This window comes from Anas acuta, chromosome 1, assembly GCF_963932015.1.
Source record: "Anas acuta chromosome 1, bAnaAcu1.1, whole genome shotgun sequence".
NCBI classification, from domain to species: Eukaryota; Metazoa; Chordata; class Aves; order Anseriformes; family Anatidae; genus Anas; species Anas acuta.
In genome coordinates this window covers 161,473,847-161,485,458 of record NC_088979.1, presented here as the reverse complement: position 1 = coordinate 161,485,458, position 11,612 = coordinate 161,473,847, and the positions used below count along the sequence as shown (strand labels likewise).

The 11,612-nt window shown below is 44.6% G+C and overlaps 1 protein-coding gene across 2 annotated transcripts in view; it reads left to right on the top strand.

The window, feature by feature from the left end:
- GRIN2B (glutamate ionotropic receptor NMDA type subunit 2B) overlaps positions 1-9,062 on the top strand; it is a 199,309-nt gene extending 190,247 nt beyond the window's left edge. For both annotated transcript variants that reach the window (XM_068668982.1, XM_068668983.1), the window contains exons 12-14: positions 594-781; positions 2,686-2,924; positions 4,793-9,062. In XM_068668982.1, coding sequence (XP_068525083.1) covers positions 594-781; positions 2,686-2,924; positions 4,793-6,700 — 2,335 coding nt within the window. In that variant the 3' untranslated portion in view covers positions 6,701-9,062. The remainder of the gene's footprint in view (positions 1-593; positions 782-2,685; positions 2,925-4,792) is intronic.
- The last annotated feature ends 2,550 nt before the right edge of the window (positions 9,063-11,612 follow it).

Sequence of the window (11,612 nt, the reverse complement as noted above, 5' to 3'; positions counted from 1 at the left end):
GGTAAGCCATGGTACAGCTGTTATCATGGCCATTTGACATTGGTAAATATCTGGTAGAGCTTTTCACAGTAACTGAGGAGTTAAATATGGTGTCCTGGCTACATTTAATTTGAAAAAAATATATTTTGCTCAGTTAAGTCATCCAGCACTTTGAATTGGAGAAAATCTTTTCTTTACTTCAGGCCCTACTTTGCTATCTAATATTGATAAATTTTATAAAGTATTTAAGGTTCCTTTCAGATGAAAGGCAGTACAGAAATATAAGCTATTCTTAGGACTATAGATCCGTTGGACTTTTTCTTCATTCATCTTTATCTTGTGCTATGTTTGTCTTCCAAATTTCCTTTCAGAGCAGAAATGACAATTATCAAAGAATCAGAGAGAAATAGGCAATCGTCATTTATAATCTATCTTCACCTGGAAAAAGATTCTAGCCTGAGAGCTGAATTAACTCTAAGGAAGGTGAAGATGCCAACCTGTTGTACTCTATGTAGAAGAGGTTAATTTTGCCTTAATTAGATGAGAACACCTTTGCACTAATAGATACTATCTTTCCTGTGCTAAAACATCTTTTGTTTTTTGTACCTGTGCAGGAAGTTGGATGCTTTCATATATGATGCAGCAGTGCTGAACTACATGGCTGGCAGAGATGAAGGCTGCAAGCTGGTGACGATTGGGAGTGGGAAAGTGTTTGCCTCCACTGGCTATGGCATTGCCATCCAAAAGGACTCAGGCTGGAAGCGTCAGGTTGATCTTGCCATTCTACAACTTTTTGGAGATGGTAAGTGACAGGAAAAAGAGGAGTTGCAGTTTTCCTAAGAAATATCAAGCCTTGCATATATGGAGTAGAAGTTCTGTCTCCCTAGATCTGGTGTTTCAGATCTGAGCTGAGAACAGGAGATTATTGACAAGGGTTTGTTGGAGACATTGCACCAGAAATGTGCGGGAAGTCACCTGTTTTTATATTGTTGATGCAGAATGATATCAAAAGCATTAGGGGTTTCACAGAATCAGCTCTGATGTGTGTTTGAACAATATCTTGTGAGAAGAGTGTCTTGTGAAAACAAGTTTTCTTTTGTGAATTTTTCACTAGCTATGACCAAACCCACAAATGATACTGGACTTCCCATGGTTGCCCCATGCTTCATAGTTCTAGGCATGACCAAGCCATGCAGAGTTTAGAAAATAATAGACTAATTATTTATTGATGAAAAAGTTAACTCAGATTTCCCCAAATCTCAAAAAACAACTAACCAACCAACCAACCAAGGAAGCTCTTGAGACTCAGAAGAACATTTTGGAATTAATTTTTAATCAGAACAGTGTAGTTACCTCATTCATCTCATTATTTACAGAGAAAGAGCTGTTATTAAAAAAATTATTCATGGGGTAATTAATTTCTTTTTAATAAATATTTACCTGGCTTTCCCTTTCCATTCCATATTACACCTTTCTGGGTTCTTTTTTAATAAATTAAATTCACAGTTTACTTTATATATCAGTATTGCTTCCTTCCTTCCTTCCTTCCTTCCTTCCTTCCTTCCTTCCTTCCTTCCTTCCTTCCTTCCTTCCTTCCTTCCTTCCTTCCTTCCTTCCTTTCTTCCTTTCTTCCTTTCTTCCTTTCTTCCTTTCTTCCTTTCTTCCTTTCTTTTTTTTCCCCTGAAGCCTGACAATAACATATGGTATAATAATATAATAAATACGTAAAGAACATAGCTTTTATATACTTCTGCAGACTATTGATCACCTGACGGATAGGGTGTCTAAACTGTCTAATATGTATTATTTCAGAAAAAGACATGGGGTCTTCATAAAGCTTTTAAGAGTGTACTATGATGCCGTATAAATATATGGATCTTTTTTTCCCTGACACCGGACTGGAGGTTGAAATAACTTCTCTAGCAGCATGAAAAGAATTGCTGACCTGTAAAATTAGTTTGTTTCTGAATGTCTCAGTATTAGCATGTGTATTCATGTGTGCTTCTCTCTCTCCTCATGAAATACCATAATGGGAGTAAGTGGGGTATGAAATTAGACTACAGAACATTTGTTCCTAGTTGATATAAATTAATAATATTTTTGATTGGTCAACGGGCTTGGAAGTGTCAAATTTTGGCAAAACTGAAGGGAAGAAAACCAGGTAAAAATGCAAAAATATTTTGGAGAACATAGCACCTCATTTTAATGAGCTATGGATATGATGAAAACACATTCAAAATCAGTCATTTTCATGTAAAAAAAATCAACATTTTGAACTTTGAGACGGCAATGTTTTCATTTAGAAGTGACTCATTTCTGTCTACTATTATCAGTCACTGATTTTCCCTTCATTGACCTAATATGAAAATGGAAGTTTGTGAGGCAAAGTCTTCAGTCATCTGGTGGACAACTTATTCAGGGTCTTACAGTAGACTTTTGGCAAGTGGTAGCTGTGTCATGCAGAACAGATTTTTGTGCCTAATATCAGACTGTGGAAAAATCCTGTTGCCTTCCCAGTGACTAATTGCACCTGCCCCTATCAGAAGAGCAGTTGGGATATTTCACAGATGTAACAAATGTGGAAAAAGAGCATGGCCACCAGAAATTACCTTAAATCAGCTTCTTGTATTCAGCCTACCTCAGATTGAGCTCCTTAGCCATTGCAGGGTGGGTTAACCTGTTTCTTTCCATCTCATGTCTTTACAGGGGAGATGGAGGAGCTGGAAGCACTGTGGCTCACTGGCATTTGTCACAACGAGAAGAATGAGGTTATGAGCAGCCAGCTGGATATAGATAATATGGCAGGTGTCTTCTACATGCTCGGAGCAGCTATGGCCCTCAGTCTCATCACCTTCATCTGTGAACATCTCTTCTACTGGCAATTCCGCCACTGCTTCATGGGTGTCTGCTCTGGCAAGCCTGGCGTGGTCTTCTCCATCAGCAGGGTAAGTGCCATTAGCTAGCACAGTGGAAAAGGGTCAGGCTTTATTCAGACAGTCCTAGGTCCTGGAGATAGGGAAATCCACCCAGGCTGTCTAACACACAGGTGGTACAGAGTGATGGTCTGCAATGTAAAGGCTGGTGTCTTTCCTGTGTTAACGTTGCAAAAGTATTTACTGTTTTTCTCTGACATTTCTGGTATCTGCCTCATTGTAGTAGCAGAAATGGAAATTTCACATGGAAATGAAAATGCAATATAAAGAGAAGTCAACTGTAATTGTCTGCTCCTCCAATGTGAGTTGTAAGCAGACCAAATTTAGGGACAATAGGTCAATTAACAGTGGATAATGATTAGAAATTCAGGAGCTTTTCATTCTCCCCTATATTACAGCTGTTCACCTGAACTTGTGTTAACTAGAACTGTGCTACTGGTGGCAGCCAGAAGTACCAAACCACAAGCCATCTGCTAAACTATGCAAAAATCCTTCCAGCGAGGATGACCACGCAAACTTAGCAATTGCTCTATGCAAATCTGCCCTAGGGAATACTATTTACATTTAAAGCAGATTCTAGTATTTTCTGAGTCATCTTCCTGCTATTATTGTCGGTAGCAGCAACCCATTTGGAGCTTCGTTTTCTTCTTTCTGTCACTGGTCTGTTCTCTTGATGCATTCTGAAGTGAGGTCAAGTCTTGGCATGTTTGATCTTGGTATCTGTTGTAGCAGAATTAACTTTGTACTAGGAGTATATAATTGCTGCATAGCATATTGTTTAGGAGAAATGACAAGCCTTTTGCATGCAGGGACATATCTCTCTTCTATACCATTAGTTTTTAACCTGTTTTAGTCTGGAAATGAGATGTGGGACTGTGCTTGGTGATCCTTAGCTGAATACAGATCCTTTCATTCTGGGGTTATCTGTTAGACTTGGCCCAGGTTGATGAAAAGTCTGAAAAGCGTTAATCATCTGCTAGCTGCTGAGAAACCATGGTAACATGATGTGGTGGTGTCCATTTCACAATTGACATTAATCAGCAGGCTCTGTTTGGTAGGCCAGGTAACAAATGAGCCCCTTTCCTTCAGCTCCTTGGGGTAGTCCTTGCAAACCGTCTATCACAGATGAAGTGATCTTTTGTATGAAGTGAGCTAGTGGGGAAGGTGGAGGAATCAGGCACTTCTGCTGTCTGATTTAAGGTTGAATCAAGAACTTTCACTTTCAGGGATGTTAATTTGGAGGCTGTTATCACTGTTAAATTTAATACAATGCAATTAAAAATTCTATTGTACCTTGCTCAACCAGATGCAAAAGAACCATATACCTGTTCAGCAGTTCTGCTCTTTCTCTGTTTCCTTTTCTAATCTGTACTGGTGATTAATGTAGCTAAGTTTATGGCAAATGAAGCTGTTTCCTTTTTAAGATAGCTCCTGTCTTGTTGATTCACTGATGCCCAGATGAATTTCAAGGGGCAAAATAGACCTTCTTCCTCTTGTCTACACAGAATCCTTTGTCTAGATGCTTTCATTCCCAAGTATATTATTTTCCCCCATTTGCAATTCTGTGTTACACCTACTGAATTTGAGTAACTCTTACGGATTCTAGCAGTTATTGCTGCATCCAGATATGACATGAAGCAAAGGAGAGGAAGATAAATGGAGGAAAAGGAAAAAAAATGTGAGGGGCAAGAAAGAGAGGCAGAGCAGCTAGGGTTAGTGGAACTGATCTAGCTTCATTTCATTTGAGTGTTTCATGATGGAAGGCTGACAGGTGTACGCTACATAAATGTGCTGTATATGCACAGGGTGCTTCTGAGCCCACAACCCCTTTTGTGTATTTGTAGCAGGACCACTCACCTTCATGCTTTCTCTCATTTCAGGGTATCTACAGCTGCATCCACGGTGTGGCCATTGAGGAACGCCAGTCAGCAATGAACTCCCCCACGGCGACTATGAACAACACCCATTCCAACATCCTCCGCCTGCTTCGGACAGCCAAGAACATGGCCAACCTTTCAGGGGTCAATGGCTCACCTCAGAGTGCCCTGGACTTTATCCGCCGTGAGTCATCAGTTTACGATATCTCTGAGCACCGCCGCAGCTTCACACACTCAGACTGCAAGTCCTACAACAACCCCCCCTGTGAGGAAAATCTCTTTAGTGACTATATTAGTGAGGTAGAGAGGACCTTTGGCAACCTCCAGCTGAAGGACAGCAATGTATATCAGGACCACTACCATCACCACCACCGCCCCCATAGCATTGGCAGCACCAGCTCCATCGATGGGCTCTATGACTGTGACAACCCACCCTTCAATGCCCAGTCGCGGTCCATTGGGAAGAAGCCATTGGACCTGGGGTTACCCCCTGCCAAGCACAGCCAGCTGGGTGACCTCTATGGCAAGTTTTCCTTCAAGAGTGACCGCTATGGGGGCAGCGGAGCCCATGATGACCTGATCCGCTCGGATGTCTCTGACATTTCCACTCACACAGTCACCTATGGCAACATCGAAGGCAATGCAGCCAAGCGGCGGAAGCAGCAGTACAAGGACAGCTTGAAGAAACGTCCAGCCTCTGCCAAGTCCCGGCGGGAGTTTGATGAGATAGAGTTGGCCTACCGCCGACGACCACCCCGCTCGCCCGACCACAAGCGCTACTTCAGGGACAAGGAAGGGCTACGGGACTTCTACCTGGATCAGTTTCGAGCCAAGGAAAATTCTCCGCACTGGGAACATGTGGACCTGACGGATATCTACAAAGAGCGGGGAGATGAATTTAAGCGTGACACAGGAGGAGGAGGGGGTGGATCCTGCACAAACAGGGCCCACCATAAGCATGGCTCGGGTGAGTTTGGTGGAAGCAATGAGCACAAGCATGGTGTTGTAAGTGGGGTCCCGGCGCCATGGGAGAAGAACCTGACCAACCTAGACTGGGAGGACCGGCCTGGGACTAATTTCTGTCGTAGTTGCCCTTCCAAGGTGCACAACTACACACCGTCAGTGGTGGGGCAGAACTCCACCCGCCAGGCTTGCATCCGGTGTGAGGCCTGCAAGAAAGCGGGCAACCTGTATGACATCAGTGAGGACAACTCACTCCAAGAGCTGGACCAGCCATCTGCCCCTGTGCCCGTGGCCACCAGTGCCACCTCCTCCTCCAAATATCCTCAGAGCCCTTCCAATTCTGCCTCCAAGGTGCAGAAGAAGAACCGCAACAAGCTCCGCCGGCAGCACTCCTACGACACCTTTGTGGACCTGCAGAAGGATGACTCAGCCCTGGCCCCTCGCAGCGTCAGCCTCAAGGACAAGGGCCGCTTTTTGGAGGGGAGCCCCTACGCCCACATGTTTGAGATGCCAGCCAGTGAGACCACCTTTGCCAACAACAAGTCCTCAGTGCCCGCCACCAGCTACCACCACCACAACAACCCCGGCAGCAGCGGGGGATACATGCTCAGCAAGTCGCTCTACCCTGACCGGGTCACCCAAAACCCTTTCATCCCCACTTTTGGGGATGACCAATGCTTGCTCCACGGCAGCAAATCTTATTTCTTCAGGCAGCCTGTGGTGGCAGGAGGGCCCAAAGCCAGGCCAGACTTCCGAGCCATCGTCACCACCAACAAGCCGGTGGTCTCAGCCCTTCATGGGGCTGTGCCAGCCCGTTTCCAGAAGGACATCTGTATAGGGAACCAGTCCAACCCCTGTGTGCCTAACAACAAAAACCCCAGGGCTTTCAATGGCTCCAGCAACGGGCATGTTTATGAGAAACTCTCCAGTATTGAGTCTGACGTTTGAGTGAGAGGGGAAGAGCGCGGGGAGGGACTGGGGGTGGATATGGAGCATGGGAGGGTGGGGTGGGATCACTCCCATTGGCTACTCTCCCTGGTTGTCCTTAGTTTGTGGGATACTGGAGTTCTGAGTAGTGCAGCACTGGTGACAAGTGCCACCTCTTTGGTTTCCCCTCTTCCTCCTCCTCTTTCCCACCCTTCCCCTTTTATCTCTTTTTCCATGTTCTCGCTCCTCCCATTCTCCTCCATTCCTGGCCATTGCACTTTACAGTGACGTCGGAGTTGGATATCCTCGCTCATGATTTCAGGAGGGGGAGAAGAAGGCAGGGAAGGGGTGGGGTGAGGGGGAGCAGCAGTGACTCTAGTATTTCACTTTTGCTGGCTCCCAGCAGAGAAAGGCATGTGCACGCACAAACGTGTGTGGCAGGAGGAGACAGCAGAAGCAGTGTAATGGACATGCAGGAACATATGCTTGCTCAGGCAACTCTTCCTAAAACTGCCTAGAAAAGAGTAATGTTTGAAGACATGGAGAAAGTGAAGGAGGAAAAACATGATTAACTTGATGATGCACTTATATGTTAGGTATACTGAGGTTCTCGTTAACATTATTTTGTGAAGACTATGGGGGTTTAGGGCTGAAATATATATATATATATTTGCGTATATGCTGAGAAATTTTACTCTAAAATTTTGAATTGTTTGCTGGGGGTGTGGGGGGAGGGAGAGAAGATATGTCTGCAGGTCTGGTTAGTGGTTTCACTATGGCTATTACAGCCACTGAATCTGTGGCAGACCATTGGGATAGTTGGAAAGGAAGTGGGGTCTGAGTCTGGACAAGCAACCCTGGAGTCAGGGAGGCTTCTGGGAGCTTTGACAGAGGATGCAGGTTTGCACTGAAATGAAAGGAGTTTGGAGAAAGGAGTGGAAAGCTGGGTTGTTATGAATTGCTCACTAGTTGTGGCTTATTTCAAGGGTGGGAGCAGTATATCATATGGGTTAGCCTATACGCGAGTATATACAATAATCTTATACTTGAAATGTCTGTGGAGAAAGCAAAATAAACCCACAATCCTATAAGGTGTCTGGATAACAAACAGTGGAACACAGCTAAAGAGTAGGGAAAGGTGGGGAGTTTTGTCACTCTCACTTGAGGGGACACCAACCTTGTTTTGGCATGTCCTTTCAGCAAGGAGAGCAGGACAAGAAAGGTTTTCATCCTTCTGCCCTCCCTACCCTTGGCCAGCAGGATGGAACAAAAGGAACAGAGTGCCCTCTGCCAACGGTGGCATGGTGCTGGAGAAAGAAAAAAAAAACACCATGAAAGGGTGCATGTGGTGGCGGTGGTGCTGGTGGACTGTTTTGATGCCTCCTTGGACATGTGGAAGTGGGAAGAGGGTGTGCACACCCATGGGAAATACATATGTATATTTACTATTGAATGTACAAGGGAAGTACATGGCTTGTCTTCCTGGCAAGGGGTGTGCTTGAATAAATGCCAGAGAGCACAGAAACTTGTGCTGAGGGCTGAAGACAAGACGTGCAAGGCTGAGATGTGTGTGTACATGTACGTGTGCCTCTGTGTGCAAGAGAGATACTAGCACAAGTGCAAAGCTGGAATAGCCTAGGGTTTCCCATCCCTGCAGTTGTAGTGACAGCTTTCCTGGTGCACCTAGTATCAATAAGAGTGATTTTTTCTTTCCATTGTATCATTTTAGATGCAAGTTAAACTAAAGGAAAGGGAGCAATGGTAGGAGTGAGAAGTTGAACTCCCCCTTCATATGTCTTCTTTTTCCTGAGGTGGGGGCATGGGCCAACATGTCCCATCCCGAGAGATGTGGCAAAGTCCCTCCTGTTTCTCCTGGGTCTGTCCCAATGTCACAATTACCATGGCTCACCAGGGGGAGGGTCAAGAGAGCCCTGCACTAAGGACATGGGGACATTTCAGGGGACTGACTCTGAATGGAGATGGCAGCCCCTTTATGAGCCACATTTCTTGGAGCTGAAAGCCACCTCTCTCGCATTTGTCACCACACCCTGGTTGATTTTATCTTTCTCTTTTTAAGCCAATAGAAGGCCTTTTATTTATTTACCTATTTATTTTATTTATTTTTTAAAGCTGGGGTGGGGGGAGAGTGGGATTTGCCTGTAAAGTCAAAGAGTGTGAGGAGAGGGTGGGCAGGATTGGTGAGGGGAACATTTTCTTAGATTTCACTGAGGAAATTGAAAGAGGGAAGAGGGGGAGAGTGTTTGTAATGCCACCCCTTAATCTTTGGGGTAAGGGAACTTCTTATTCTTTCCCTCTTCTCTCATTACAAGGACAAAAAGGAGAAAAAAAAAAAAAAAGAAAAAAAAAAAAGAAACCAAACAAATTACCAGAGCGATCTGCAATCCAGAACACATGGCAGCTTGTCAGACGCCTCTGACAGCGGCCACCAAGAAGGCGTTCCTTTCATTTGTAAATATTTCTTTTTTATTGCGTTTTTGTATAAATTGGTGTTTCTCTTCTCGTGAATATTCAGGTCGTGGGGTGGGAGGGAGGGGAGTTTGTTTCCGTTCTGTTTGTTTTCTACAACTTTTCAGGCTGCGTTTTTGGAAGCGGTTTACGCGGGTCGAGGCCGTATGAATGAGGGAGAGAGAGCGAGCGAGAGAGAGCGAGAGAGAGGAAAATCCTGTGTGTATTGTGTTCCCCCAAGGCCCCCCGTATCGCCCAGTCACCTTATCTTCATGAATGGAAGACGCCGGAACGTCACTTCAAGCCTTGCCAGCAGGGTTTCATGTTTTGATGGGAACACCCCCAATTCCTTTTTGCATATAAACTCTCTGTACCAGCATCTCTCTGTGGAGTTTGGGCCTCAAGGCACTACGCTGTCTTGATAGTGGTGGGGTGAACCATCAAGTTGGCCGCTCAGGTTGGACCATCACTTGACATTAAGAGACTTCTCCAATGCTACTTTGGTTTAGAAATCTTGGACCTGGGAAAGCTTGTGAGAATTTCTGGTATTTCCTAAGGGCTTGGGGGGGAGCTTGACAGCTGGCAAGGGCAGCTAATCTCGTTGGTGGTTATTTCAGTACTTTACATCCCTCCCCACCTGGAACAAGGAAACCTGGAGGGTGGCTCTGCAGGGAAATTAAGCCGAAAACAAACCAAAAAGAAGTTAACGGAACTTTTTTCAAATCTCTTCTCAAAGGTTCTGATTTTTGTGTTCTGGGGTGAAAGTTGGTTCGTATTTTCTCCGAACTGGTCTGTCCCTTGTTCCACTGATTGGCAAATGATAGTTTGCCAAACTCATTATCTAGTGTTGATACTGTGTAGCACTGTTAACACTGGGAGTGCTCTGCAAATATTAACTGTGCCACAAACCACTCAAATGAATGCTCTAGGGCAACCAGAAAAGAAGAACTGGAAATTCTGGACTGAACCACTGGTCTAACTACAGGAGTCTGGTATTTTGCCTTCTCCCACAATAAATTAGGCCACGTGTCCATCAGGTTAATTCTTTCTCTATAAGTGATCTTTTCTGGTTGCTTTGTTTATTTTAGTTCTGACAGGTCAACAAGCTTTGGGACAGAGGTGAAGGGGAGGGGAAGGGAGGGGCAGGGGGAGGGTGTAATTCATAATCCAGAAAATAAATCAATGATGTTATTAAACTCTGATTATATATTTAGAAATTTAGATTTGGTGTATTTTCATTCTAAGCATTCAAGTGAATCAATCAGGTAATATTAGCAGCAGGTATCATCTATACTAGAATACCACCCATGTGCTGTTTATTACCTGTCCTGAAAAGAATGGGATTTCATACCAGAGCCTGACAATATTCCATATCCCCTACTTTGCCATTTCTCTCTCTCTCCTGTAGAAACACCAGAATTTTCTGGGGTAGTGGCTGGGAACATTTCCCCTTTATGAAAGTTTCTGCACACAAGAATAATGATCAAAAACTATTGTGTCCTCTACAGTTTGTTGACCTCTACTGTATATTTACAGCCAGCCTCCTGGGAAAGATTAGGTGTCTTTGGCAATGTTTCTGACATTTGCCTCCTCAATCTAGCCCCAGGCATGTCTCCCTGAGAGGTATTTCATGAGCCATGTTCTTCTGAAGTGGTACTGGAGTGTATGTACTCAGCTGAAGGAAGATGTGTATGAAGGAGATGGAGGAAATATTCCAAAAATATCAGAGATGTGTCATGCACAGTGGAAAGCAGCTGGCAGGCAGAACTTGCAGCCGTGGATCTCCACATCATAAACCTTCTTGGAGTATTCACACCAGCTTTTTACTGTAGCGCAACACAACACATGCTGGTGTAGCAGTCCTCTGTCTCCCATCATGCCTTCCAGTGAGGGCACTATCAGAACTTGCCATGTCACATCATAAATAGGAAAGAAAAGCTACAGTCAGGACTTGTTGTCTGTCAAGACAATGAAGCACACCGGCCCCACCTCCTTGGCAAAAACTCATCCTGTTCCCTCTGAAATCCAGCATGCGCTGTCAGAACTCTCCAGGTGAGAACCCCAGTGGGTTCAAAATGCTCAGCAATATGCAAGTATGAACTTTGCCCTTAGGGAATTGGTATTTTGACGTCTAGTGCATGGGGGAAGGAAGGCTCCTTTATGTTGTCCTGAAGGATTTGGTGGAGGAGTTAAGAGTTGCCAAGCTGGCCCTCTTTGCTTATGACTTCTTCAGTAATGCATGCTGATGTTGAACTCCTCACTCCAAGAAGACTCTAGCATCCATTTTGAAAAAAGCCCCTTTTGTACCTTCAAATCAGGATTGTTTCTCACAGCAACATTGCCAGCAAAAGAGAGGGGGAGACAGAGAATGTATATGATGGTAGTGACAGGTTAGAGTGATCAGAGATACCTCAGGGATCTTTATAGGCAAGTCTTTGCTTTAGAGCTTTCTATCAAATGTGGCATA